This window comes from Phaethon aethereus (assembly GCF_964289735.1).
Source record: "Phaethon aethereus genome assembly, chromosome: 17".
Taxonomy (NCBI): Eukaryota; Metazoa; Chordata; class Aves; order Phaethontiformes; family Phaethontidae; genus Phaethon; species Phaethon aethereus.
In genome coordinates, this window is record NC_138593.1 from 10,858,885 (window position 1) to 10,886,305 (window position 27,421).

General features: G+C 41.6%; 2 protein-coding genes across 2 annotated transcripts in view; one reads left to right on the top strand and one right to left on the bottom strand.

The window, feature by feature from the left end:
* Positions 1–35: 35 nt before the first annotated feature.
* KLHL22 (kelch like family member 22) lies at positions 36–7,684 on the bottom strand (the record flags this gene model as incomplete). The annotated part of the gene is made up of 6 exons (XM_082007588.1): positions 36–413; positions 1,460–1,693; positions 3,100–3,292; positions 4,424–5,142; positions 6,376–6,541; positions 7,458–7,684. The coding sequence occupies 6 exons, from the start codon at positions 7,682–7,684 to the stop codon at positions 36–38; spliced, it is 1,917 nt and encodes a 638-aa protein (XP_081863714.1).
* Positions 7,685–18,126: 10,442 nt separating this feature from the next.
* MED15 (mediator complex subunit 15) overlaps positions 18,127–27,421 on the top strand; it is a gene marked incomplete at its 5' end in the record, with an annotated part of 28,102 nt that continues 18,807 nt past the window's right edge. Inside the window, 5 exons of the mRNA XM_082007592.1 lie at positions 18,127–18,194; positions 24,048–24,135; positions 25,344–25,395; positions 25,896–25,925; positions 27,139–27,354. Of these exons, the coding sequence (XP_081863718.1) occupies positions 18,127–18,194; positions 24,048–24,135; positions 25,344–25,395; positions 25,896–25,925; positions 27,139–27,354 (454 nt within the window). The remainder of the gene's footprint in view (positions 18,195–24,047; positions 24,136–25,343; positions 25,396–25,895; positions 25,926–27,138; positions 27,355–27,421) is intronic.

Consider the following 27,421-nt stretch of genomic DNA (forward strand, 5'->3'; position numbering starts at 1 on the left):
CTCATCCACTGGCAAAAAATAAATATTAAAGTTTTCTAATCTTCACTTGAATTGTCAAATTCCTCCCAGTCTGATACACTCATAATTTCTGATGGAAAGTCAAGGTGATACTTCATGCGGTCTGCAGGCCATTCTGAGAACCATTTCTCAGTTTCCATTAAAATAGCCCTGGGCAAAGTGAGGACGCAGGCAGCCATCCCAGAAATATCATCCTCCAACTGGGGTCCTTCCTCCCAACAGTCTCTCTCTGCATCATAAATGTGGACATAGTCCATGCGGATTCCTCTGTTGTGGGATCTGCCTCCTAAGACATAGATCCTGTTGTCTAAGACAGCAATACCTGGCTCTCCGTGTCCTGCAGGAAGTGGACATACATTTGTCCACTGATCAGTGCTTGGCCTATAGCAGGCAACCTGTAAAAAAAAGAAAGAGATTAGCCAAAATTGAACTTGTATCTTAGTGAAAGAGCCTGGCCATATGGCAAACTATTTAGGAAGCCATGCACTATCATCAGTCTTTTAGCAGGGTGTTGATAACGGAGGGAGCACATCACTATGTAGTAGAAGTACAGTACTCAGCAGAAAACTGCATAGTTGCTGTATAGCTTTGAATTACAACTTCTGACCCTGCTGCTGGGGTAATGGCTGTATGTCATTCAAAAAATGTATACAGAAGTGAAAGAGATGGGGACACATGCTAATATAAGCTCAGACATAATGCATCTGTTTGCATTAGGAAAATATGTGCTGGAACATACAAATATGACAAATCTGCTAAGCTGTCTCTGCTCCATATGTTGGAAAGTTTTAGATTTCATTGGCTACCTACTTGGCTAACTGCTTTTATTTCTAAGCACCTTTTTATCATTCAGATAGATACACTTTTCAGCTAGATTTAATTCTGCCATCTTCGTTGGCTTTATAACAGCAGTTACTTTTTGTGTCTTCTTTTCATGTCTCTAGCAGTTCTAGAAGATGGAATAAGACTCAAGAGAATCCTCTCCAGCCACCGCTTATCATCAGGCTCTGTACATATAATTGCCTTAAACAATTGCCATCCAACATATCCTTAACAACTCTGTCCTGCAATTACACATTGGTAATTCAAAGGTCCTCAACTTAGAAAAAAATGCACGTGAGAAGACAATGTAAATTTAGTTGATGTGCTACTTATTGGGTATGTGCATGCCAATGAATGTTATCCATCAAAGATGTTTTAAAACTGATAAGAATTCCAAGTGCTAGAGCTTTAATGCTTTGTGGGTTAGACAGTGCATTCTAGGCAGACAGCAGTAAATAAATCACTGCAAGTTCTGCCACTGAATGGGGGAGAGTTGGTGCAATAGCTGTTGCTGGGCAGTTTCATTTGCATACTTATTAGGAGAAAGACATTACGTCAGAGTGCAAGCATCCATAAGAAACACTCTTCCAAGAAGGACACAGGTATGACATGCTCTCACCTGGTGAACATCCCTTCTGTAGCCAGAATCATTGTTGCTTCCTCCAATTACATAGAGTTTTCCTAGCAGGGCAGCCATCCCGTGCCAAGCACGTCTCACTGGACCATCTGCTAAAACGTCCCAGCGGTCAGTCTTCGGGTCATAACATTGCAGCTCCTTCAAATAGTCTTCTCCTCTCCTCCCACAAGTAATATACATCTTCCCATCCAGTGCTGCTCCAGCATGTGCATATACCTGGATCACCACATGGGAAAGAAAGGTTGAGGTCTGTGTTTGTTTATTTCTCCCAGTTTCAAAGTATGGAAGAGACATTATGGGAGTGACATTCTTCATGAGTTAAGCAGGTATCAACACCTGGAAGGATTTCTTATAGACAGTCCCTTGCTAGGTGATTATGCTGTAAGTGTGAATTTCTGAATGAAATACACTAGAATTTCTAAAACTTGCAGAACTGCAGTGGGTTCGCATTCTTTGTTGTTAGAAGATTATTCATACTATTACTTTTCTCCCTAGTCTATTTGGAAGTCTTTCTGTTGGAGATTTTTCTTATACAAGCAATGTTATTAAGAATGCAAGATATCCTATTTAGCAATACTCAGTTGGATCTTAAGGCTTTTTATATTCCTGGCATTGACACACATTTATTATTTGTGACCTCATACAAACTGTTTATCCTCTTCTGCCTTTGCATCCCTTTTGTAAAACAGCAGTAATATTTATGTTTCTGAGGTGTCCTGAGATTCTCAGTTGAGAGGCATTATGAAATCACAAATATTATTTTGTGCTGGTCACTAGCCCCAAAGCTTTTAAAAGGCGTAGTAGAAACCAGCATAGTTTCCTGAAAGATTACTCAGGATTTTAGTTTTCTTCCCTAACAAAGATTCATCAAGCAGTTGTTCGTAGTTATCTTATTTTCCTCCTTTGCAACACTTTTAACCTGAAAATGTTTTAGCTATATTAGAAGTTGGAACAAACTTTTCCACTCATAGCCCCAATTCCCATGTCACTACATGATTTCTTGGTTCCTGAGGTCATTACTGCTAGTTTGGCAATTGCTGTTCTAGAAGGATAAATGGTACTGATGATAAAAGATAGCTATTCATTCACATATTTCAAGTGAGTAATGGTCTTACATTAGCTGACAGAGATGTGACTCAGCATCACATAAGCTATTGTCACCAGAACTTGTTACCCAATCTCAGTTCTGTGTCCAGGAACTAAGTAGTTTATAGAAAGTGACGCACCTTCTTCCTGGGGCGTTATCTCTTCTGATCAGAAGTAAAAGCATGTTAGGACTGTAAGTGAGAAGCTTGTACTACTGTGGCTCATAGTTTATCTGCCTAGGAAGAATGGGAACTTCCTGTTCCCAGAGGGTATGTGTTCAATTTTAAATGGTTTTAAGGATTAACATAATAAAGGTGCAGGGGAAAACAACAAGAAAAATAAACATTTAACTTCAAAATGGAGTTTACATATATTATTGTTCTCCTTTTTTGATATTAATTTATCCCATATACAGAGGCTACTGCTTCTCATCTGAATATCAGTAAATGTAAAGCTACACATGAGAAAAGCATCTAAAAAGACTGAATCAGTAATTGGGGAACTGTAATAGTGTGTGTGGCTAATGCACTCCTTACCTCCTTCTTCAGAGGTGTCACATATTCCCAAGTGTTGCTTTTAGGGTCATACCTCTCCACTTCCCTCAGGTCTTCATGGTAATCTCGGCCTGCGACGGCATATATATAGTTGTCCACAACACAAACACTGAGGTCAGCATGCTCTTGCTGTAGGGACTGGATCTGGAACCATTTGTTGTGTCGCGGGTCATACCTTGTAAAAGAATGGGATCAAAGAAAGTTATTCATACAGCCACAGAATCATTGCTGGAATACCAGACAGCACCACAGATGTGAGTTACTGTACTGTCTTTGGCTGAAATTGAGCTCAGCTGCAAGTGGAGTGAAATTTGGCCTTGTCAGCAAAGTTGTTTTATTCTATTTTTAGAAGATGTATTTTAGCTGATATAATCATGCTATAAAAGCCTAGGTTTTCCATTATCTTATACACTGCTGTCAGGTTATATATATCAAAATCTCTGCTTGCACAAAGCCATTCTACAAGGTAGAACAGTCTAAAAATAGCACAAAGACTGAATCTGGATCTTCAAGAGGCCAAGAAGGGCATAAATATGTGGTGGGTTCTTTGATTTTTTTTCCCCCTAAATATCTGCTGCTCAACGTGAACCTCGCGATTAATTTTCAGATCAAAATATCTATCTGGTCTAGAAATTTTAGTTACAGAGAAAACTGGTTGTGAAGTGAAACTATGCATGACATAAAATAAGGGCAACTCAGCTAAAACTAGTAAAAATAACCACATTATAAAGATAGAAGGGTTTATATCAGGTTTTGCAATGTAATGGGCATTATGATCTAAAACTGATCCTTCCTCCTGCTCTTTTCCCTGGCACAGAAGCACTTAAGAGGACACTGGAATGCTGCTATTGTGCACACAAATTCTCGATAATCAACCAGTAATAGCATTTTATTTTAAAATCCTTTTTGGTAGCTAAATGCCTTTGTATTGGGACTAAAACTACACACAGAAGACTTCTAGAAAATCCTAGTTCAAGAGCTTTTAGACAATCTAGGATTCTAGTGCTTCCCACACCTTTAAAACTTCATCCCTCCCAACAGGACAGAAAGTAGTACATGTAATGCTCTTGAATGAGTATCTGTTTCTACCCTGTCAGACTTGGCTTTTTCCCATAAGCACTGTTGGAAGCTTCCTGTTACTACGAGGCTCATTTCTTTATTTCTTGTTTTCTTTCAGTGAGGACCCTGCTCAGTTCCTAATTTTTGGCTGGCAAGCATACTGCCTGCACTACTGGCTTACTGACTCAGAAATGGAAATGGCAACAGAGTGGGAATAAAAGTAATAGCAGGATTATCCTTATCTTACCTCCAACACCTTGACTCTGCTCGAAAACCACTTACATTGTTGTCTCCACCAATTAAATACACAAAATTATTGAGAACAGCAATCCCCTGGTTGGACATTCTGGGGGCTAGTGCAGCTGTAAAGTGCCTCCACTCTCCCAACAAGGGGTTCAGATACTTGGCTTGATCACTGAGGACAATGGATGGAGTAGAATGCATCCCTCCAAATCCCACCACACACTGGAACTCTGATCTCAGCTGTGTCTGGGAGCTCTGAAGCATTGGCTGAAGACATTCATTCTTGTGGTACATTAATGCATCTGCAACTGTATCTTTTAAAGGACATGGACTTAATTTGTCATGAAGCCTTTGCAGGATCTGGGGTTCCATGAGAGGAAAACGAACTGTTTCAAGCAGCTTAAGGGGCTCCATCAGGGAGACCTGATCTGTCTCCAGTTGCTCTGGAGAATAATGATAAAAAAGTGCCCCATCATAAACTTCAAACTCATAGTTAACCTCCAAACGGTTGCTGCTGAGAAGGGAGTAGACCTTCTGCAAGGGCAGCTGTCGGTACACTTGTGTCCTTGAGAAAGCTGCAAAATTCTTCAAAATGTAGGAGTCCAGCTGATCACTCAAATGTCTCAAGTCATAATGGTCAGCTAGTCTGTATACGTCAAGGATGTTCTCTTCGTCCACCCAGGACATGAGAAAATCACAACAGAACTTAATGACTTCTGGAATCTGCAAGAGAGAGATGTTTTTCATTTCAGACACCACTTGCCTCACACTCAACACGCAGGTCACAGAAGCCTGGGATGACTGTAAGATAGCTGTCCACAAGACAACTGCTCTCCCCACAGTCTGATCACCATGTTCACTTGCGCCCAATTCATCTTTCTCCAGAGACAAAGAACTCAACATGGGTATATAGATGAATATGAAATAGATTCTCTAGCCATGCTATACTGCAAGTCTATGAGTTTGGCTTCAGGTGTAGCAGCAGTGTGTCTTCCAAGACACATGGGACACTGGACAGCCAGGCTGCGTGGTTTGTTAGCGTCGCACCATGCTGCCCGCTGCCTGGGAGGCAGTCACGTAAATGGAAGGCATGAAGGACATGATAAAAGCCAGGTTTACAGCCACTCTGTAATTGGCCTTTCAGAGCACTATAAACGTATGTCCTGGTTTCAGCATACTGTATCAAAGACTGTATCTGTAAAAATATCTATCTGCATCACTGAAGAGCACAGGAAGCCATTCAAAAGGAAAATTAATATTTAGTGTTGTCTTCTGAATACAATTTGAAGTTGTATCTGGCAGGAGGGACTACTGGCAAATAAAGAACTAACTGCTGTCTAAGAGCCCCTCTGCTAACAAAATGGTGCCAAGTGTATAGAAACCAACCAGAGCAAGCACCCAGAAAGTTTAGGATTTAGTGCTAAAGCCTTGCGCGGTTAGCTGCAGGGTAAATTAGAGAGTAAAAACTTGTCTTAAAGGCACATGAACTCTGCACTTAGTGCAGAAACCATCATGGTAGGATTTCCTGTAGTGACGGGGTCAGGGGAGGTTATGTGCCTGTGGACTCAATGTGGGGAAGATCTTGGCAGGCGTGAGCAACACAATTTCTGAGCAGCAAGCCCTGTCCTTTACCATAGGCCAGAGGTATTCTATTTTAGGGAAGCTTTCATAAGCAGATCAGTGGAAGTAAGTGCTGCATAAAATAGTCCTCTAGATAAAATGGTACATTTTTATAAGTAATAAAAGCATTGGCACAAATGAGATGTGCATGCAATCATTCATTGTTCCTACCTTCCATAGTTAGTTCCAGTGAATACAGCATCCCAAAGTAATTCTTCTCATCAGACCCATGCTCTTTTTCACCCCCTAACCCTCCATCTAACCACATATCCATGTTTTCTTTCATTGATGCTTTTGTTTCTTGCTTCTTTTTTGTCACATCTCCCAGTACCTCACCTGAAGCTGACAGGCTGCAGCTAAGGTTTCCTGTACACTGTTCACACTGAGTTCCAGCTCAGAAGTGTAAATGAAGTTCAAGATTTTACACATTGCATTGTACGAGATGCCATGAATATGAACTTCTTCTTGTTCCATCTCTCTCAGTCCTCCTGCAAACATTCCTCTGTAAAAAAGACAATGGCACATGCTGTGGCAGATTTGCACTGAAGCTATTTTCAGCTTGCTTATCTTATGTTGTCCTGGGAACATGAAAAAATATTCAGAAAGATAAAAAACTAGCCATACACTTTTATGGGATTACCTCTTCTTTAACCCAATGATGCAAAGAGTACAGGCCTTTAGGATCTCAGAAAGTAATACTCTTCATTCTGCGGGAGAACAGTAGGGGCCATCTGAACTGTATGATTCACAACTGAAGGACTTAAATACAGACCCAGTACATGTGGATAGTCAACGGGCAGAGGCAGATACTGTGGGTGTGGGGGAAATAAAGGAGCTTGGGACTGTAGGAATTTTTTCTAAACTAGAGCAGTTCTTCATCCAGTTAGAAGTTTGTCTGGATTGACTTGGGAATTGTTTGTTTGCTCTATGAAAATAAAGTCAGTTCAAGAAACTGCTAATCAAACTGACCAGGGGAGTGCCTCATTTAATGGACAGCGAGGCACACTATAGGCAAGTAACAGAGGAGTGACCCACTTCCAGTGACTTTTTGTGTATTATGAAATGATGACCACAATGGGCAAAATCTTACAATGCTAAGGATTGTAAGAAAACCCACCCAGAGTGCATTTATGCCGAAGACACTTGTTAACATAGTCTCTCCTCTTTATATACCTCCAAGTACCACAGGCAGTGAATTTAGTGGAGGTAAGCTCAGTGTGCAGTAAGAAGAGCTTTATTTCTGTAGAGACATAACAGAGAGATTAATAAAGCCATACTTAGTGTTTTGAAACACAGTCAGCTCCATCTTATGGGTCTAATTTTACATCCAGAAGCAGCGTGCCAAGACAGAAGATTTGGATGTTGCAGGTTTGAGTAACATTCAGACACATGCTTGTTACTGCCATACTGAAGTATACCTGAAGTAGTCACAGGATGCAGCTAGAAGTATGCGATGAGCCTCAATAGGTTTCTCTTCCACTACAAGAACTACATCGAAGAGGATGCTGCTGTCTCGCAGAGATACCAAGCCACTGAGCAAGGCCTGAGAGTGCTCTGCACTGCGGTATGTGTTGCTGGTGCGCTGCTGAAGGGAGGGCTCGAGTTGAGCTTTGTGCGGCTGAGTCAGCTCCTGATCCTCCGCCATCCCAGGCAGAAATGCTCAGCCACCAGCTGTAGCAGAATGAAATCTGTGAGACAACAGAATCAGCAAAGGTTTGTGCCTTTTGCTTTACGAATGGTTCTCTGACCCCTGCCTGTCACAGTAAATAAATCAAACCAACTCTTCAGTCAATGGAGAGACAGTTCTAGCCTAAAGAAATTATTCTGAATGATGATACTAGAAATAGGCAGGTGTATATCAGCACATCAAACTGGCAGAACATGTTTTTTCAAACAAGTATTCTGACTCTTGGGTTTTCAGGCCAAGAGTCAGAGTATGTAGCATGTGGGGATATTTTTTTTTCTTAGCAAGAGTTTCACTTCCCAACCCATTACCAGAACCCTTAGTTTCCTTTGCATTTCTGCATAATTTATAACAAAGAACAAAACTGACCTAATTTTTGCCAAATTCCAAGTTGTCCAATATCCTCAGTTAACTTTGCTGCAATATAAATTGCACCTTCACTTTTTCTCTTCATATTTTACCCCAGAATCTGAAAGCTCTCTCCTCTCTCTCTCTTTGCTTTTTCATTTTCCGTAGCTGATCACATTTCCATCTATCATTCTATAAAATACTATATGAAACTGTAGGCTTCAAAGTGAGTTTCTTTATTGTGACAATTTCAAGCTAGCATGCACAACTGCTTTTCACTTCATCATGAGTCCCTGCAGAGAGAGGGTATTTCCTCCAGCGCAGGCACTGTAGAGGGCTATCCTGTACCTTTTTCTAGGGCTGCCATTGACACTGTAGGAAAGTCCCCTATGGCACATGGGGAAACATCTGCAAAAAGCCAGCTGGAAGTGATTGTGTCTCATGTCTATGATTAAGCTCTCAAAATCTCATGAGTCTTCCTCCACCATCCTGTAATTTACCCCTGCCATTGTCTTTGAAGAATGTCAGAAGTTAGAGCTCTTAGACTCTATGCAGTTGTCAGAGCACATTAAAAAAACCTACATTAGTAAAAGGATGTAACTTAGCTGATACGGCTGCTTAAGACACAGTTATAATAGCCTCTCCTCCAGCAGCCTGGGAAATAGCTTAGTGGCATAAGAGTGACATGTCAGTGGCATGAGAGTGGCACGAGGGGTTATCAGCAGTCAGAGAAGCAAAAGCAGAACAGACCCAGCAAATCCAAACAAACAATGAAGAAATGAAACCATTGTTTAATTGTGCTACACATAAACAGTGAATGCAGCACTGGAAATCTCTCAAAGTACCGCAAGGTATTGTGTGTACGGTCAGTGAGGAAGGACTTATCTGGATGACATCAAGAAATATGAAAATTTTATTGTTCTGCTTGAAGGAAGTTACCCTACACTGTCCAAAGAAAAAGGAAGCTAGGTGGCATTGCATGGTAAATGGAATGGAAAAAAAAACTGAAAAAGCATGTTAATGTTTGTCTGCTTTTTGCCAGCAAAAGCAAGACAACCAGCTCAGAAGAGAAGCTCTGATGAGACGGCCTTCTAGGGAGCACGTTCAGGTTGATTATGCAGGGAAAACTATCCATCATCAGCTGAAAAGATGAATAATGGATTATTTTTCCTGACAGGTAGATGCTTTTCCTAGAAATAAGATGACTGCTTTTGAAGACAGACAAAACATTACTGTATCATTTGATTTGCTCCTGGGGAATACTAGAATTGATGGATTGAGGCAAGGGAGATAATATAGTACAAAAGGCAAGTGAAGGAATGAGTGTTACTAGATGTTGATCAGAAATTTCCCATTTCACTAAAAGGGAATAAATGCAGCAAAAGCAAAGTAGGGTGAGATATGGTCCCAATGAGGAACAGATTCAGATAAACCACATTAACTCTGTCAATGTGGTTTAATGTGGTTAATGCTTCAAAAAAGGTTGCATCCTTTCAGCAACTTAGCTATATCAAAAGAAGTCTCTATGAGAGTAAAATCATTGCATCAAAAAGCAGGAGTAAATATAACAAATGAACTATTTTCTGAATTCAAAGACTTTTGTTGGGTAGGCAAAACAACATAACCTTTCATCCAATCTTATAGCGTGTCACATAGCATAGCCATTGGTGGAAGAGAGGCTAAGGAGAAAAAAGTGAGATATATTAAAACTACATGGGCCATTGAACCCATGTAACAAGTGTTAACATAAGAACTGTATTGTAGGGGAGGTGGTTTCGGGGCGGGGTGGGGGGGGAGAGAGAGAGAGATACATGCAGGGTAGAGTGGGAAACCTGTATAATCATGCCAAGTCTTTATGTAAATGTACCTTTAATTAATACAGCTATAGACAGTTACTATTCAGAACACATCTGTACCCAAACGATCTTAAAAGGTAGCAGAAAGGGGGTGAAGCTTTCAACAAGTAAAGCCCCAGAACGGATCAGATTTTAAAAATATGGTAACCAGAACCAGAAAGATCAAATGGTATTATGAAAGAGAGCAAATTAAAAAAAATATTAGAAATAACTCAGGGATTCTAAAGCCTGTATAAGCATTAGTATCTGCAGAGCTTTCAGTGACAAATGGGGCTTTCTTGGAGATCTGCAGGGAGTTTTATCTCACTGCTAGTTCTACTAGATATGGACTTGAATTATCCCACAACTGTTAGCAATAGCTGAACAAACTATCCCTTCTACCTGACCTGCGGTAAGCCCAGTGTGGTCAAACATTGATGCTGGGAGTGTAGCTGAACGATTCTCCACAGCTGATTTTTGGCTACTCAACAGCTGAGCCTACAAGTATTTTGCTAAGCTCTATTTTCTGAATTTTGGCAGTCTCTACTTCTTGTTCTCAACTTTTGCCCTTGGATTTTATCTAGGCTGTTAGTGGTGAGCTGGATTGTCCTCAGGGTAGTCACTCATAAACGTACACCAATACAAAAGCTGCCTTGTACATCTGGAGCACAGAGCCACTATGATAATGGAAATGCACCACTCTACCTGTGAGTATTTTGTCATCCACAGTTATTTGCTGCTAACGAATTTTGGGTATGTAGGTTGAATATTGATGCTGCTGTGGAAAAAGGGTGGAATAATACTGAGCAGGTACAGTGTATGTGGTCTAAAACTTGCCAGCATTCACAAGCTGATTTTGTACATGGATACATGAAGTTTCTTAATTACACTGTGGCTACTCAGAGAACCTATATCCTGTCATCTGTATCTCCCTACTATCCTAAATTGGGGCAAGGCTCATAAGTATGTATGAATGCCTGTTGTCATAGTTTTAACCAGTGGTAACAGACTACTCTAGAAAAATTCTCACTGCTATGATTTTTATGAATTACTGCCTACTTCTAAAATTAAAGGTGAGCATTTATGGTATTAATACATGATGTCTGACTGATCTAGGTGGTTAAGTCTGCTTCTTTGAAGCAAAAGCCTCTTAACTCATACCCAGGTAGTCTTAGGAGCTGGTTGACAAGACCTTTAAGACAAGGAAGGCATGTCGGGGGGGAAGATGACCAGCAAGATTTGTTTAGCCGATTACCGAGTGCCCTCACCTTTGTAATAGCTGTACAAGGAGCAGCTGGGGTTGGGTGGGTAGGAAGTTACAAAGAGTGGTTGTTGAAGTAGCATTAGTGGGGTTGTGTTGTGGACGAGACTGAAAGAAAAGTGGGGTGGTTTTGGCATTCACGTTTTCTGGACTAAATGCAGTATGTTTGGTGAGCTGAAAGGTCAGTGTATTTCTCTGAATACTGTTCTAAATGCTGACTACAAATTTGCTGGGAAGGGGTATTGGTGTTGACACAGCGCCTTGCTTCTCAGGCTGTGTGGTCTAACTATGGCCCTTCTCCTGTGTGCTTTGTGCCTTTGTTACTGTCTAAAGATCTGGTAGCCCAAATAGTGGAAGTGTGCTATTTCATGTGTGATGCACCAGCTAGGCGGGGGGAAATGACTGTTAATATAGCTAGGAATTGTTCTGCCTTTTAAGTGTCCATCAATCTTAAAAATAGCAAGGAACTTTACTGAATAAGCTCTGTATATTTTTAGCTGAAAATAATTTAACCCCATTTCTTCCAACTTGTATTTTGATTAATTTTTATTATCCTTTAAAAAAATCTAAATGTAGTACAAGATGTACAACTCTGAATACAGAGATAGAACAGGTTTGCTCAGCTTCTTGCACACTGCAGAAAACCTCCTATTTGCTGTTTTTCCTTCCTGACCATGCATGAACTTTGCTGGCTTTTAGGGTTTAAGTTCCATCTATCCTGAGCCTCTCTACCAGAAGGGGGCTTGGAGAATGTTCTGGAGGCCTCTCTGTTATCTTTTGTTATTAAGAAACTTGCTTTGTGACTGTGCCAAGTTCCTAGAAATTTGAGTAATAAATTACTTTTTTTTTCTTTTGTGCAAGTTTCTCAGTGCTACTCAGCTCTTAATCTGGGGGATTCAGTGGCTGAGTATTGCAAGACTGATCCAAAGATGGAAGAGATGAGGAACTCTTTCTGTTTGTTGTGCTTTAACAGTGACAAAGATAAAAAGTATTGTCTCACATGCTGTGGGATGTTGTCTACAGAAACTAGGGAAGGCAAGTCCTTGTTTCCAAACACTTTGAAACTGCAGAGAAAACCAGACTAGATATTTTCTTAGCTGGCTGCACAAAGTATTTGAGACTGCAGTTATGTTGGTTTGTATTTGTCTTTTAGAGGACATGGGTTAATGTAATGATTAATTTTAGGGTATTACGATTGAGTGCCCAGTACATAAAGAGGAAGGAGGTCTATGAGGTCAGTAATTGCATGTGTATTTTTATAGGCAATGCTATTGTAGGAAGACATGCACTGTTTTGTCACTTCAAATCAAGTACACAAACCACAACCAAACCAACCACAACCAAAATATCCCCCCATAAATGGCAAAACTCTCACATGTACCTAGAAAGGCATGACTGCTCTTTTTCAATAGACTGAAATTTTGTATATTCTGTGCCTGGATTCCATTTAGGAACAAGCAGAAAGCAGCCATGCCTTGCAACAGTAGACGTGGAAGGAGCATGAAGGAAATCTAGTATTTCCTTATATTTCCTGTACTATATTCGAAGTTCCCTGTATCGCTAGTGGTCTCTCGTAATAAGCTTTGGCCACAGTGAAAGCTACAGTGTCTCGGTAGCTTGGTGATGGCTGTGTGATTGTCTCGTATTCAAATTCCATTACCACAACACACTTTTGCAGATTACTTGTATGAAGAAGTACAGGTCTTAGTGAGGCTTCTGAATATTCAGCTGAAATAACTGCTTATCTGTACATGAAGAGTTGTGGTTCAGTTTTTTAACAAAGTCCCCTCTGATCAATGGCAGAATACTTGCTCTCACAGCAAAGGTATGTGGTTTATGACTGAGGAAGTTGGCACTGGGTCAGGAGAAACTGAGGGAATGGATTGTGGCTTGATCATTCAAATGTCAAAATGGCAAGAGACTGGTATGCTGGCTTGCCCTTGTGCTTGCTGAAAATCCTCATCCTTTTAAGAACATGGGGTATAGGAATGGAGCAGCTCAACTAGAATGGGAAAAGTTAAAGGCATGGTAAAATATATGTGGTAGAAGAGAATGCAGTGTCTGCCCTACCTAAATTTCTAAGTGCAGAGCAATTATTACACCAAGGTGTTTGTGTTCTGCCCCAGTAAAGAACATTCTGGGGAGTGGGAATTCATACGGCTTACAGCATACACTTCTTGAGATTGAGAACAGTCTCCTGCTTCCCTACGAAGATACCTGTGTTGTACCTGGGAGCACTTCCCAGCAGCTTGGTCAGGGCGTATGTCCTGGATGCATCCTGCTGCCATTATAGATACACTCAGCCTTTATTCTCTGGTGAGATATGCTGTACACTGACCCTGTATTTATAGTATATATAATTTACAGTGCTGAAGTTTGCTATTGGTCTTACATGGTATTATATACACCTGGACAAGTATTCACCCCTTCTATGACTAGCATCCATGTCACACAGTGATGCTTACTAGAGTGTGGTGTGTGTGGGGGGGGTTTCTTTGTACAGTTGTGCTGACAGCCTTGATTCCCTACTGTAGAGAAATGGCTGGATATAGGAAGGATTATCCAAGTTAGTTTCTATGGAAACGCAGACATTTTTGTATTGAAGAGCTCATGGCTGTCAGTTACATCTCTACAAAGAGGTGTTTTATGCAGATAGTGATATTTTCTTGTGCATCAGCTGTGCCCAAAATAAACTAGAGCTTGCTGGTGTCAGGTATCCAAATCTGTTTAAATTACTGACATATGGACAGGTGGTTTAAGCTTGGTGGGGGTCCCATGCTTTCTTAGAATTGTGGAATAATTTAGGCTGGAAAGAAACTTGGGACGTCTCTAGTCCAATCTCCCGCTCAAAGCAGGGAAAACTTCAAAATCGGGCCAGGATGCAGAGAGCCTTGTCTAGTCAAGAGCAGCATCTCCATCCTTGTCAATAATCAGAAAACTGAATGCTTAACCATCAAACTTGTTTTCTTCTTTATCCTGTCTGAATTTCCCTTCCTGCAATTTGTGACACTTACACACAGTGCCAAGGATGAAAGGCACCACAAAGAAGAGTTTGGCTCTATGTTTTCCTGTACCCATTAGATAGCTTAAAAAAAATGACAACTGGCTCTCCCCTTAGGCTTTTCATCTCTGTATTGAACAAACCCAGCCTTCTTGCCTTGCATGTGCTTCTATCTTCTTGTATGTGCTCCTTCCCTGTATGGTGGTCCTCTGCTGAACTCACAGGTTTTTCTATCAGCATGGAGCTCAAAGCTGGGCATGGTATTCAGGTTTTGTGGGCTTCTAAGTGCTGAATAGAGTGGGAAATTATTATTTCCCATGACCTACTGGCAATACTCTTGCTAACACAGGCCAGTATGTAGCTGGCCTCTGTTGTAGGAATCTTATTCAACTTGCTGCTCATTAGGACTCCCCAGGTCTCTTCTTGCAAAGCAGACTTCTAGCCAGGTTTGTCTCCAACCTGCTCTGATATATGGAGTTGCTCTGACTTTCTTCTCTTTTTCTGGTGAAATTTATGTGGTTCCTCTTGCACCGTTCTAAAAGCTTGCTGACACCCCGCACTTGCAGCTCTGTCCTCTTTCTTGCAGGCCATCTTCTTCATAGCTTTTTTTCTAATACATAGTAACCAGTCTGGTGTGCTGATTGTGATCCAAATAGATTAGATCCTTAAAAGCCTTAGTGCATTAAAGGAAGTTTAAAATCCATGCCCTAAGGCTTCCCACACCTTCATCTCTCCCTAGGGAGTAACATGAATTAGGTTCTAAGCCAAGCTTCACCCGAAAGCCTGACAAGAAGACAATATACAAGACTAGAGCAAAATGCTAGTTATGCTGACTCTTGGGGGTTGCAAATGCAAATAGGCAGATCCTGGCTATGTACCAGAATTTTAAGAGGGCAGAGGGCACACAAATAGATCAACTAGTCAGGGAGTGTGCAGAATCAGGGACGCAGCTGGGTGCCTGCCAAAATAGTTCAGAAAACAGATGTGACGCCACAAACAATGTAAATTGAAAAGCAAAACTATTGTTCATTCTAACTGGAGTGCAAATACTGGAATAATTCACCAACTATATAATAATTTGTAATGGGCACTTGTAAGACTATTTGCTACATAGAAGACAATTGAGTGCACCATAATGTGTAGATAAAACTTAATCCAGTTTCATGCTTTTTGGGGAAGAAAAAAAAAGGGATGAGAAAAGGGGTGAAGGAAAAACAGAAGCTTTGCTCAGCAGTTGCTTCTTTCAGAATTATCACCCTGTGCATTCAGAAATGTGCAAAAAAAAAAATCTTCCTGAAATCCCACTTCACTTTAAGAACCTTCTACAAATATGGGAAACAACCTTAACAACTCCTTTTGACAGAGGTCCCCACAAAAAGAAACAAAGACAACTGGTAGTATATAATAGCTCAACATTAGTTTTGAACACTCATCAAATGATGAGAAGCTTTTGCTAGGTCTATACACACCACCTTTCTTTGAGTCACTATTTCTACTTGCATGGAAATATGCAAGCACATCACTCTGGGCTGAATTTCTGAGCCATTTTCAATTTCTAGCATTAGTAGTATACTTGAAGTGTGGGAGGAAACCAACAGGCATGGTTTGAGAAACAGCTTTTGCATCCTGTCTCACAAGTTTTGGCATTCTTTCCTTTCAGAAGAAAACACCTGTGGTTTTTTTTCCCCTCAAGCTTATTACATGTTATTTCTAAGACATGGAGAATAAGACATCTCATATTTAATATGTAGATGGCAAAACTCCCATGAAATGTATCTTTATTTAAATATATAAATATTCAAAAATATTTTCCCCTGTGAACAGTAGCATAACTTAAAAGGTATGAGCTTTCTAACTTGAATATTTTTATCTTATCCATGAGTAATTTTCAACTTACCCAAACTCAGAGAATTGTAAAGTTTTCTGTGATGCATTTTTTTGGGGGAGGTTGCCTGTGGCCCAAGTGCTACCAAGAAATTGTAATAAGGAAAACAAAAATTCAATACAGTGCTAAAATGCTTTCTCTTATGGCTTCATAATCTTTAAAGAGTTTGGTTATCTTTTATGACCTTTTTTCCTCATGTTCCTAATCTTGAAATAAGATTTGTTCTTCATCTGAGTCTTTCAACAGTCATGTTCTGGTTTTGATTGAGTGGCTGCTTGTGTTTGAAGGAATGTTTGTTAACCAACTATATCCAGGCAGGGTGTACCCGCTTACCCTAAAAGAAAGTGCCCTGCCATTAAGGCTCCAGCTTTTTCCAGAATCAGGAGGTAGTGTTTAGTTCTATGTCCAGATAGATCTGGTAAATCTGTAAGGAATATGTTCTTTTGACAGAATTGTTTTAATTCTCCGAAGACCTCTTAGAAGGCCCTCAAAAATCCTAAAGACTTTTCCATAATAAGAACAACTTTTTTTTTTAAATGAAGCTTCTACAGTATCAAGCTAAGTAACAACTATGCCAAAATTGACAGTTTATAAATTAGCCAAAACTCTCAATGAATCTTGAGAGACTCAGCTAGTTGGCAAGCCTTGAACCTGCTTTGTTGAACTGTTTAAACCACATAATGAATTTTTAATAGTCTAAAATACAAGGAGGAAAAAAAATTAGGAAGTAATTAATTCTGTGCCAACTACAACAATTAAGTGACCTGGAAGAGAGCAAAGGGCTCCTCCAGCATGTTCCAGCTCTGATTTCTGTATCAAACATTAATTCATTCATATTATTCACCACATTAATTTAGTTCCTCTAGGGATCTGGGGGGGGGGTGGGGGGGTGGTGGTGTTTGGTTTTGTGTCCCCCCCACGCCCCGTAACTACACTTTTCCATCATGATGACAGAATGAGCAGTTTTCTCTGCAGGAGAAGGCTACATATCGTTAAGAGACAGCCTGACTTGAGACTAACGCTGTGTTAAAGAAGTAAAAAACAATTCAAGCATGCTTCTGGTTTTACTTTCCCTTCCCCTGTTGAAAACGCCTTTGCGGGTCCTGACACCCACTATCCTCCTGCTCGCTCACCCCACCTCCCGTGCGGGCAGCCCAAGTGCGGCAGCCTCGGCAGCTTTGCGCGGGGACGTGGGTCTGGGCCTCCTCAGAGGCTTCATGCAGGCAGCAGGGCCTTGGCTTCAGCCGTGGCCAGGCTGAGGTGGCTTCATGTGGGCGGCAGGGCCTTGGCCTCGCTGGGGCGAGGGCGGCCGTTGCGCCTGGCAGCCCCCAGCCCCGGGCAACCCTGCGGCGAGCAGGGGGAAGGAGGACACGGTCTCACACCCTCGGACCGCGTCCCGGGGGACCGAGCCGGGACAGGGTCCCGCACGCGACCCCAGTTACGCCGCTGCCGGGCCCGGCTGGGGGGCGCCGCCTCCCCGGGAGCACCGGGCGGCCCAAGCGGGGACCTGAGCTCCACCTCCCCCCTCCGCCGCCTCCCCAGCCACCTACCGAGAGCGGCGGCGGCTTCCGCCTTCATGTGCGACCCGGAAACTACGGCGACCGCGCGTGACGCGCCCGCCCGGAGAAGGAGGGGCGGCCGCGGCCGGAATCGGGGCGGGCGGCGGGGGCGACAGCCCCCAGCGTCACCCAGGCACCCGCCAGCCCCAGGGGCCCCGGCTGCTGACGGCGCTGCGGTGATCCTGGGCGCGGGTGTGCCTGGTCGTGCGTCGGGCCTGTCACCCCTGCAGCGGGGCCTGGGGCTGCGGGCGACCGCACCCCCTCAGTGTCGGTGCACGGTTCGTACCGCAAGTAGTGTGCTGGGGCGGGACTACAGCTCCCAGCGAGCCTCGCGCCGAGCTCGCAGCTCTCGCGAGAGTTGGATGGGACTTCATTTCCCTCAAGCCTTCAGCGCGCCGGAAGTGGGTGCGTGAAACTTCCGCGGTGGCGTCTGGCCGAGCGACGGCGGAGAGCGCGGCGGGGCGGTAGCGGTAGCGGCGGTTAGCGGCAGCGCCCGGCGCTCGCAGCAGCGGGGATGGACGTGACCGGACCTGAGACCGACTGGCGCAGCACCAACTTCCGGCAGAAGCTCGTCAGCCAGATGTGAGTGCGGGCCGCGGTCTCACCGCTGAGTAGGCCGCAAGGTGGGCCTCGGCCGCTGCCAGAGGGGCTTCAGCGGCCCTTGCTGCCCCCGGCGCCGCCCGCGCCCGGGTGGTTGTGTCCCACCCGTCTCCGCTCCGCTGCGAGTCGTTCCCGGTCCTCCCCTTTCTGCGTGGGTTCGTCCGTGGTCCCCGGTGTTTCCTCTCTCCTGGCCCCTTTCGCCGTCCCTCTGAGAGGGGACCTTGTTACCTGGATTTGCTTAGACCCTGTGCGGGGGGTAGCCGGGCCTGTTCGTTGACTTCATTTCTCCGAACCTCCTTCCCTTTCGCTTTCCTCTTCCCCAGGAATACTGACTTCCTGTCCCGCTTGACAGTATCTGCTGTAGGGCTTTGATTTTGACAGTGTCCATAGTGTTGCCAAGTTTGACGTATTCTGTCCTATGAAAACCACTGTTATTATGTTACATCTGACATTTTTGGGGAAAAAATGAAATAAAAATGTTGGTGACTTAATGTTTTGGTTATTTTGGACGGGCATTTATTTGCTTTCTCACTTCTAGAGCAAGATCATCGTAATTGGTATCTGATGCTTAAAAGGCTGTTAAAAAAAGTTTAGCTTGTTGCCTTTTCAGTTGTCCTTTGTGAAACAGTCACTTAATTTCTTTACTGCTCGGTATGCTTTTGCTATTTTATGGAAGGCTCTCTTACCCTATGAAAGGTGGATATTACAGAAATGAAAGCACTGTTCAATGCCTCTAAAGTAATATTGAAATCCTTATTTATGTGTGCTTGAAAAGTTTGATCTTGCTGTGTTGCATATGAGAACCAATATTTAAAAACAGACTGTCTTTTTTTTTTTTTACAACGTGTAAACAGTATGCTGTTTGAATGCATGTGGTTTTACCACCCAGCTGTGGGATTTACTTAAGGTGCTGTTTCAGAATTAAACTGTTATGGTATTCATTAAAGAAATAGGATAATGTGTCTCTCTCAAAGCCATGCAAAGTTTCTTGATGCTCAGAATTGATTTTTTACTCTCTAAACTTTCTTCTAAGTTATTAATTTTGTTAGATTAATCTCTTACTTTTTCTTCTTCTCCTCTTCTACTCCTTCATCAAAACAAGCGAAAGTGCCTTCAAATGCTGTTTAACTTTGAGGAAATAAATATGAGTATGCAGATACAAATCTTAATGCAGTAAACCTTTGTTTTTGTGTTTGCCTTGCAAACTTTAACTGTTTTTTCTCTGAGCAGTAAGTAATGCCACTAAATGTTTCAATGGAAACATACAGCAAGAGATTAAAAAAATACTACTACTGACCAGTAAAATCTTTAAAGTTAATGCCATGTGAAGAGATGACAGTAATCTTAAACTTTTATTTTTTGTTGTGAAAAAGTAGAAATAGTGTTCTGTATTTATTGTCTTTTACATATGTGCACAGATGTCTGTATGACCTGTGCTTTTTGTTATAGATGTATCAACACGCTTTTTACATTGCATGGTAAGTGGTGTTTCTTCCTTATATTCCATCCACTTTTATAGTATACATCCAGTTCATCCTGCAGGTAACAAGTGGTATTTATTTATCAAGAAAAATGTTAACATTTGCTCTTGAAAGTTAACTTAAACATATGCAACCATTTGCAAAATAATTTTGAGTGCCTTCTTAAAGCTTCTGGATACGGAAGTCTGTTGTTATTTCATAGTTGGGTTTCCCTTATAACACTGGATTTGTTTTGGGTGTGTTTTGTTTTGGTTTTTTTTGAGAGTGTGATGTTTTGTGGATGAAAATTTCAGAGATGCCATGTAGAATAGGTATCCTAGTGAATGTGTCAGTGGTCAATGTGTATGATTTGGTTATCATCATTTGAGAGAATACTGCATTTGATGACTTAAGAAGCCCCTTTCATATTAGGTTCTTGTGTGACTGCAGTCTCAATCATGACTTTCATACTGTTGCTAGATTGAGGAAAGCCTGAGCTCAGATGACTGAGGCCAGGGAGCAGCTTTGGCTTCTCCTAGGTTATTCCAGGAGACAGCAGTGATGTAGGAGAGTGGATATATAGTTGTGCTTGCAGGGCACCCGTTTATTCTGGCCCTTACATACTGGTGCCTTGGGAGTCTTTCTATAAAGGCCTTTCCTTAATACGTTTTTAAATGTTGGTATTGCCTGAAGGACAAATCTGAAAAGGGTTGTGTGAACGGAACGCAGTTGTGCACAGTTCCTGCCCCAAGCTACTTCTAGTCTATGTTAAAAAGGAATTGGATTGAGTGTAGAAAAGGGATGTAACTTGTGTGATGGTCCATTAATTTTGTGCTCCTTTTTTTGCTTGAAGTTTTGATATGTATGTTCTCAGTTAAGATTGAATAGCGTTTAGCTAATGGTTCAGCTAGATGAGAAGAAAGAGTATGTGTGAATAGAAATAAGGATGGGAACATGGAAAGCATGTGAAAGGAGGTAGAGGTGGAGACTGAGAAACAAGCAGGGAGGAGATGAGTGGATCAGCTAAAGTTTTTTTGGGGGGGGGGGAAGTGGGGAGAAGAGGAAGATGATCTGCATTGCTACTCCCTATGAAACACTTCACAAAACTAGTTCATAAAGCAGCCTTAATTTTATATTCCAGCCTAGGTTGTCTGCTGAGAATTCAGGCAAAAAAAAGGCCAAAGTGGCAGATGTTTCTCCCTTCCTGGGACTTTAGAAAGTGAGGGATTAGTTTTACAAATGCTTATTCTGACACAACTGTGAACTGAAGAAGCTACTGCCTCTGCAATACCTCTTCATTGCAAGTGTTTGGGTTGCCATGCGGTGAACATGATAGGGAAATTTCTCAAAGTTAAAAATAACTCTGGAAAAGTGATTCTTTTTAACCTTGGTTGTTCAGTGCTGCTGATGGCACAGCCACACAGACAGCTGTACTGGCATAACTTGGATGGGGTGGCTTCTTACCTAGTCACCTCTGCTGGAGGTATCAATTCTGCTGGAGGATATGCTTGTGAAGCTATGAAGGGGTGATTCTGTGTGTAGTGAGAAGAGGGTGGTTTTTTTCATCACTGCAGAATTGGAAAGAAAGGTGATGCCAGAACAAGGCCTTAGGGTGGCTGGATGATCCTTTGCTTTCCCTTCTGTAGCTGAAGGCTGTGTTCTGGGGCCTGAAGCCCTTCAGGCCCTTACGTGCTCTGTCAAGCAAATGTGAATAATATGGGTGATTCCTGTTTTTGGGTTTTCTGCTGCTCTGTGTTGTTATGTGGATATTCCTGCAGCGAGGACTGCTGTTGATGAAATTTATGTTCGATCATGTTACTTGGCTTAATGTGGTGTTGGCCCTTTTGTTTCATTGGAACAACTGATTCATGCAGTCATGGTGTGAACTGGGTAGGGGAGCTGGTATAGTTTTGAAGAACGTGTTTTGCAAGATTTTTCAACTAGACCAGCTGGCCTGAGTGAGAGTTCGCATGTTGTTGGGCTGGAAACAAGCTTCTTGGGAATGGAGGGGGAATTCCTGAAGCTGGTGGTGGTGTTGAATGCTTCATCTTGTGAAACTGCAACTTGGAGTGTTCTGGATGAAATGAAAAAGGCAGAGTTCTAGTGTACATCTTACAATGTGTTTAGTAAGTGCTTATGAGGCAGATGAAGGTTGAATTGGCTGGCACCATCTAGTTTTCAGAGTTTTGTTGAGCTTGGTGTTCTGCAAGGATATAATACATTATTTGGTATCCTTAACTCTATGCTAAAGCTATGGCTTTTTTTAGTGACTTTCCCAGTCTTGTAATGTAAATATTTTTATGTTGATTGAAGATGAATATGTAAACAAAGAACAAGTTGTGTGTTTTTTTCCTTTATCCTAGTCTAAACCTTTATTGCAATGCTAACAGATAATGGCAGTTGGGGTGGCATTATTGGTAATGCAGATGTAGTCATTATAAAATGTCTTTCATGTTCCATAACATCAAAAGGAAATGGTAGGTACATATAAAGGTAGATAACATCTTTGCTGTGGATTTTTTTCCAAGTTCCTGATAGCACATTGGTTGCTGTCTGTATCATAGCCACTTAGTACTACCTACAAGTTACTTCCTTTATTTGCCTCTGCATAATCTTTTTCACGTTTTTCTGCCTGCTCAGTTCTTGGTGCTCTCATTTTGAGAGGCATTGTCATTGTACTATGCGACTGAGAAGTTAAGGAAGATTCAGAAAGTAGTGTGGATTTAGAGACGGCCTTTCTGAAAGGGAAAGCATTAAAAAAAGAGGTGTCAATAAAGAATTGGCTATAGCTTTTTCCTCGGCGACGAGGCTCCTTTATGAGCAGCTTACCTTAAGGCTTGTTTGCACATGGAGGAATGGTTATTCTGCATTATGCTCAGATTCTGCTTCAGTTTAAGTAACGTTCATGTATAAACAGCATTTTTTTTGGTGTGTGCCAGACCACACGAACAAGTTACCATGAGAGCGCCTTACAGCAGGTAGCTATGTTCTACTGTCTTCTACTTTGTAGGCTACAACAGGTTAGCTATATGCTAGCAGGCTACTAGTTTGCAAGGTAAGGGTGTGAGTTGTGGCAGCCTAAGGTCCTGCATTTTAAGGCTATAGCATCTTCTCTTCTCACTTCTGTGACACTGTTATTGAGTTAATTCAGGAGGCTGAACCAGCTTACTGCTCATGCAAGCAAGAGAACAGTAGTCTCCCTTCAGACTTGCTAAAACTTTCAGGGATCACTACCCTGACACGCATTTAGTGTAGGGTAGCTGCTCATGCAACAGTTACTGAGAAATAAGTTGCTGAGATGTTAATTACAAGGTGAAAGTATTTCCTAGTAACTTGTTTGTGGAATTTAGGGTGCAGCTTTTAGGCTGCTTTAAAACAGAATAGGTTTTGCATTGAAGTAAAATGTTTCCAAGAATGAGAATGCCCGAAGGATTTGAGTAGAGCTGTTCACCTGACTGAACTCCTCACTTTAGGACGTCTTTATCTTGTTGCATGTTTCACAGTTGAATTGTGTGCTATTTTTTGGTGTAGTGAGAATGCCCCTTCTTTGCCACCTGTGTCCTTAGCAATGTATGGTTTGGTTTCTTTTCATCTTGCATGCTCAATAACCCATCCAGAGGGCAGGTCTAGATCCAACTTACTAGAGGTGTGATGGAGAAGGGACAGCAAATCCTTGTGATTCTGGCTGGTAAATGGGAAAGAACCGTAAGACAGCTGAAAGCTTTTTATTACCAAACCTGTTATTTTTCTTCCCCTCAACTTTCTGTCAACAGGGACTTCTCTTCATCTTATTGCTTCACCTGCTGCTTTCATGTTGATTGTCTCCCTCCCTGCCCCGTACATCGCTGCACCTCTGCTCTTGTCTGTCCCTGATCAATGCTCCTGCTTGTTATTATCACTCATTGGTCAAACCTCTATGCCTTTAGGCAATCTTTTTTTTTTTTTTTATTATTCTTCTACCTTATGTTTAGAGAATTCTTTTGAAAAGGTCTGATGCTAGGCAGGCTCAAGCCCATTGTTCACCAAGCATGGATTACATTAAACCTGTCATTCAGCTTTCCTCAAATGAACAGGTCCTGGTATTTTGTCAAAATAATTTATTATGTGGTAAAATAATGATTGGCTTAGCAGTTGTTCTTGAATTTCTGCAAAGAATATTTGTGTTGTATTTTAGAAATTAGTTGGCTTTTTCCTCTCTCCGTTATTTGAAGAGATTTTAAAGGGTGTCAATTTTAAGTAATGTATGTGGTGTTTGTTTTTAAATCTATAAATGAGAGAGGGGTAAACAGCTGTTTTACAGACCTTCCTAACTACAGAAAGTATTTTCTGATGTGCTCAATTAATACCCAGCCTTGTTTTTTCCTCTTTTTTTCAGTGATGACGCTATGAGGAAGGCTGGTGTTGCTCATAATAAATCCAGCAAAGATATGGAGAGTCATGTGTTTATGAAGGCCAAAACAAGGGTAAAGCATCTCTATTTATTTCCAGAAGTTACTGGGATGTCAAAAGAAGTTTGGAGCAACCTGCAGAAATAGCAAACCCAATGCACTTAGTTAACTGTCTCTGCTTAGAGTACATAGTTATGCAAAATTTTTTATTTGTATGTGCTGCTTTTACTGTGATGGGAGGTGAGGTGTTTTACATCTAATATATGCATCAAACTGGACTTCAGTCTAAGACAGCTTTTCCGATGCTGCAGCACTTAATGCATATATGGAACTGTACTTAACTCTTATCCAAAGACTTGCCTGTAGTGAACTGCATAGAATTTCCTTTATCTACAGTGTAGCACCATTCCTTATGACCAGTTTGGTGGTCAGGAGAGACTAAGCTATCGATGAAAAGGCTGTGTCAAGAGCAAGACAAAGGGAAGCGCTGTGGCCTCTGTGGAAGTCTGGTTATCATGTACGATTCTAGACTCTAACAAAATGTAAACTTCCTTCTTGGAGCTGTGTTATGAGAAATTGGATACTGTTGCTGTCTCCAAACAAGCCATGTTTGAGATAGAACTTGCCTTGGTGAAAATTTTATAATGCTGGTGTTACAAATTTATGCCTCCTGATGGCATCCTCACTGGTGAGTTGGTAGTTTCATGGGCAGGAAGGCTATCTCAGCCCTGTGCAGCTTCTCTTACACATTATGAAACACAGTAATAAAATGCTGCAAAGAATATTTTGTCTTTTCACTTCTGACGCTTCTATTATATGTTAGTCTTTAAAGTTGTTAACTTACTTGTATTTGTAATACTAACTTAGCTTAAAAAAAGTTCGTGTAGTGTAAGTGTGACATAGTCTGAGGACTAAAGTCAGTCAGTATACCAAGTAAGCAGGTTCAATCCTTAAGAAAAAGGAATTAGAGTGGGTAAGAAGTGGAAAACAGATGTATTGGTTTATAATTATGTTCTCATATTGTGATGCTATTAGTGCGACTGTCACGGATGTTCTTTCCAGTGAATTTTGTGGTTTATTTGCTGCCTTGTACCATCAACCATCTATTAGTAAATGACATATTAGTACAAATATGTTAATGTTCCTTGCAAGTGAACTGCTCTGAAAAGCCCACAGTCCTTGTAAAGTAAAATCTGTTGTATTGAGGAAGAGTACTGAAGAACCAGAAAGTCATGATTACTCTGGTTTTTTCCTATGCTAAAATACTCATTTTGCACCTGCAGGAGGAATATCTTTCTCTTGTGGCCAGACTTATTATCCATTTTCGAGATATTCGTAAGTAATTGTTTGGTTTTGGTTGTTGGGTTTCTCTCCCCGTGCCCGCCCCCCCCCCCCCCGCCCCCCCCGTAATGGGATTGCTTGTCCCATCGTCCCAAAAAAAGTAATTTTTTAGTGTTGGTATGTGTGGTTCTGCCTGTGACTCTTCACAAGTTGCTTTAAAAATTTTCCTGTGATATACATGCTTAATTCCTAAATACTGTTTCTTTTACACATCCATTTATAATTGAAAAGTCTTTGAGAAATTACTTAAACTTAGTAATTTTTCCACATTTCTAATTTTTCCTGTATTTTTGCTTTCTTTCCATTGTTTATGTAGCATTCTGGTTACCAAATTGGCTTAGGTTAATGTATTTTGTTAGAACTACAGTAGACAATGGTTTAAATTTTTTTTTAAAATTATTATATGAATATATTTCTTGTAGTGAGTATATCTGAAAGGCCAAATTTATGTGTGACAAGAGTAACAAAGGCAATTAATTGTTCTTCCTTTGCAGACAATAAGAAATCTCAAGCCTCAGTCAGTGGTAAGAGCTCCTTTTTTTTTTTTTTTTCTTCCTCTCCTCCCCCCATTTCTAAATAGAACAGCTTAGAAATCAGGGCTGTGGTGTACTAAGAATAAGGCAGCTGTGGGTTCCCTAGCTGCTGGATGAAAGGAAAGGTGGCATGATAGTCTTAGAGTTGTTCAGTGATGTGGGTGACAGGCTTGGGCAGTGCTTTGGATGTAATGCAGGAGACTTGTTTGTTTCCTTGTTTGTACTTTTGTTAGCTCACAACACTAAGATTCTTGAAAGAACTGAGCGATTGAAAATAATCTCCTGCTGAGCAGTCCAGGTTTCTTCCTGTTACCATCTTTGAGTTCCTCAGTGTGTTGCATCAGAGGCAAATGTGTTTGTGGGGCTTACCCATTCTGCTGTTTGACTGAGGTTAGATCTGATCATGACTTCTGCCTCTCTGCTAATTCTTACAGCAGCATCTGTTAGGAACATGGTATGATCCTCTATTTTTATCACTCTGTATGCTAAATATGCAGTGTCTGCCATTGATTAACATCCAGCCTAGACAGTTGAAAATTATTTTATAAGTATTCTTAAGAAAGAGGGGGGTGTTGTGTTCTGTACCTGATTAATATTGCTTCTGCACCCCATGTTGTGTTTTGGCCCCCTTGAATTACCATTTCCTCTTTGATTTTGCTTTTCTGTGTGCCCAGGATTCAGATTATGACAATTGTCTTGAAAGGCACTGAATTTACCCACTGTGTAATAAATGTAATGTTACAAGGGGCACTGTATAACAAAGTACTTCTCTGGTCTGAGCACTGCTGCTCTGTGTTGACCTCAGGAGGAAGAGGCTAACTGGATCCACAGTGGGATTCTCTTCGTGGTTTCTGAGGTTACAAGCTGTATATCCTCATGGGGTTTTGTTGGCAGCCTGTTTTGACTTGCATATAAATTCAGAGGTGGCTAATAAGTTCCTTTTCTCTAATGTATTTGGAATCTATTTGGAACTATGCAAATCTGAAGCACTTCAAATAATCTCCACACTATTTACAGAGAGGCAATGACATGCCAGAAGCCTCTGGTGGTCTCACAGGCAAAGCAGTGAATGTTAGATTTTTCAGGCTATTGGATCTAGTCATGGTCTGAAGCTGACAGATCAGAGTGGATGATGGAGAGCAGAGTGGACTTTGGGGAGGCAATTGCATGGCTGTCTGCATATTGGTAACTATTTTCCTTGTAGATCCGATGAATGCCCTGCAGAATCTAACTGGGGGTCCCCCAGCAGGGGCACCTGGAATGGGCATGGCTTCCCGAGCTCAAGGAGCACCAATGAGTGGGATGAGTGGCCTTGGTCCAATGGGACAACAGATGAGTCTCCCAGGGCAGCAGCAGCCTCCTGGAACCTCAGGAATGGCCCCTCACGGTATGCCTGGTGTCTCTACAGCTACTCAGCAGAGTAAGTGTTCAGTTTGCTTCAACCATTGAAATTGTTAGATCAGCTTTTCAGTGCATAACTCTTTTCC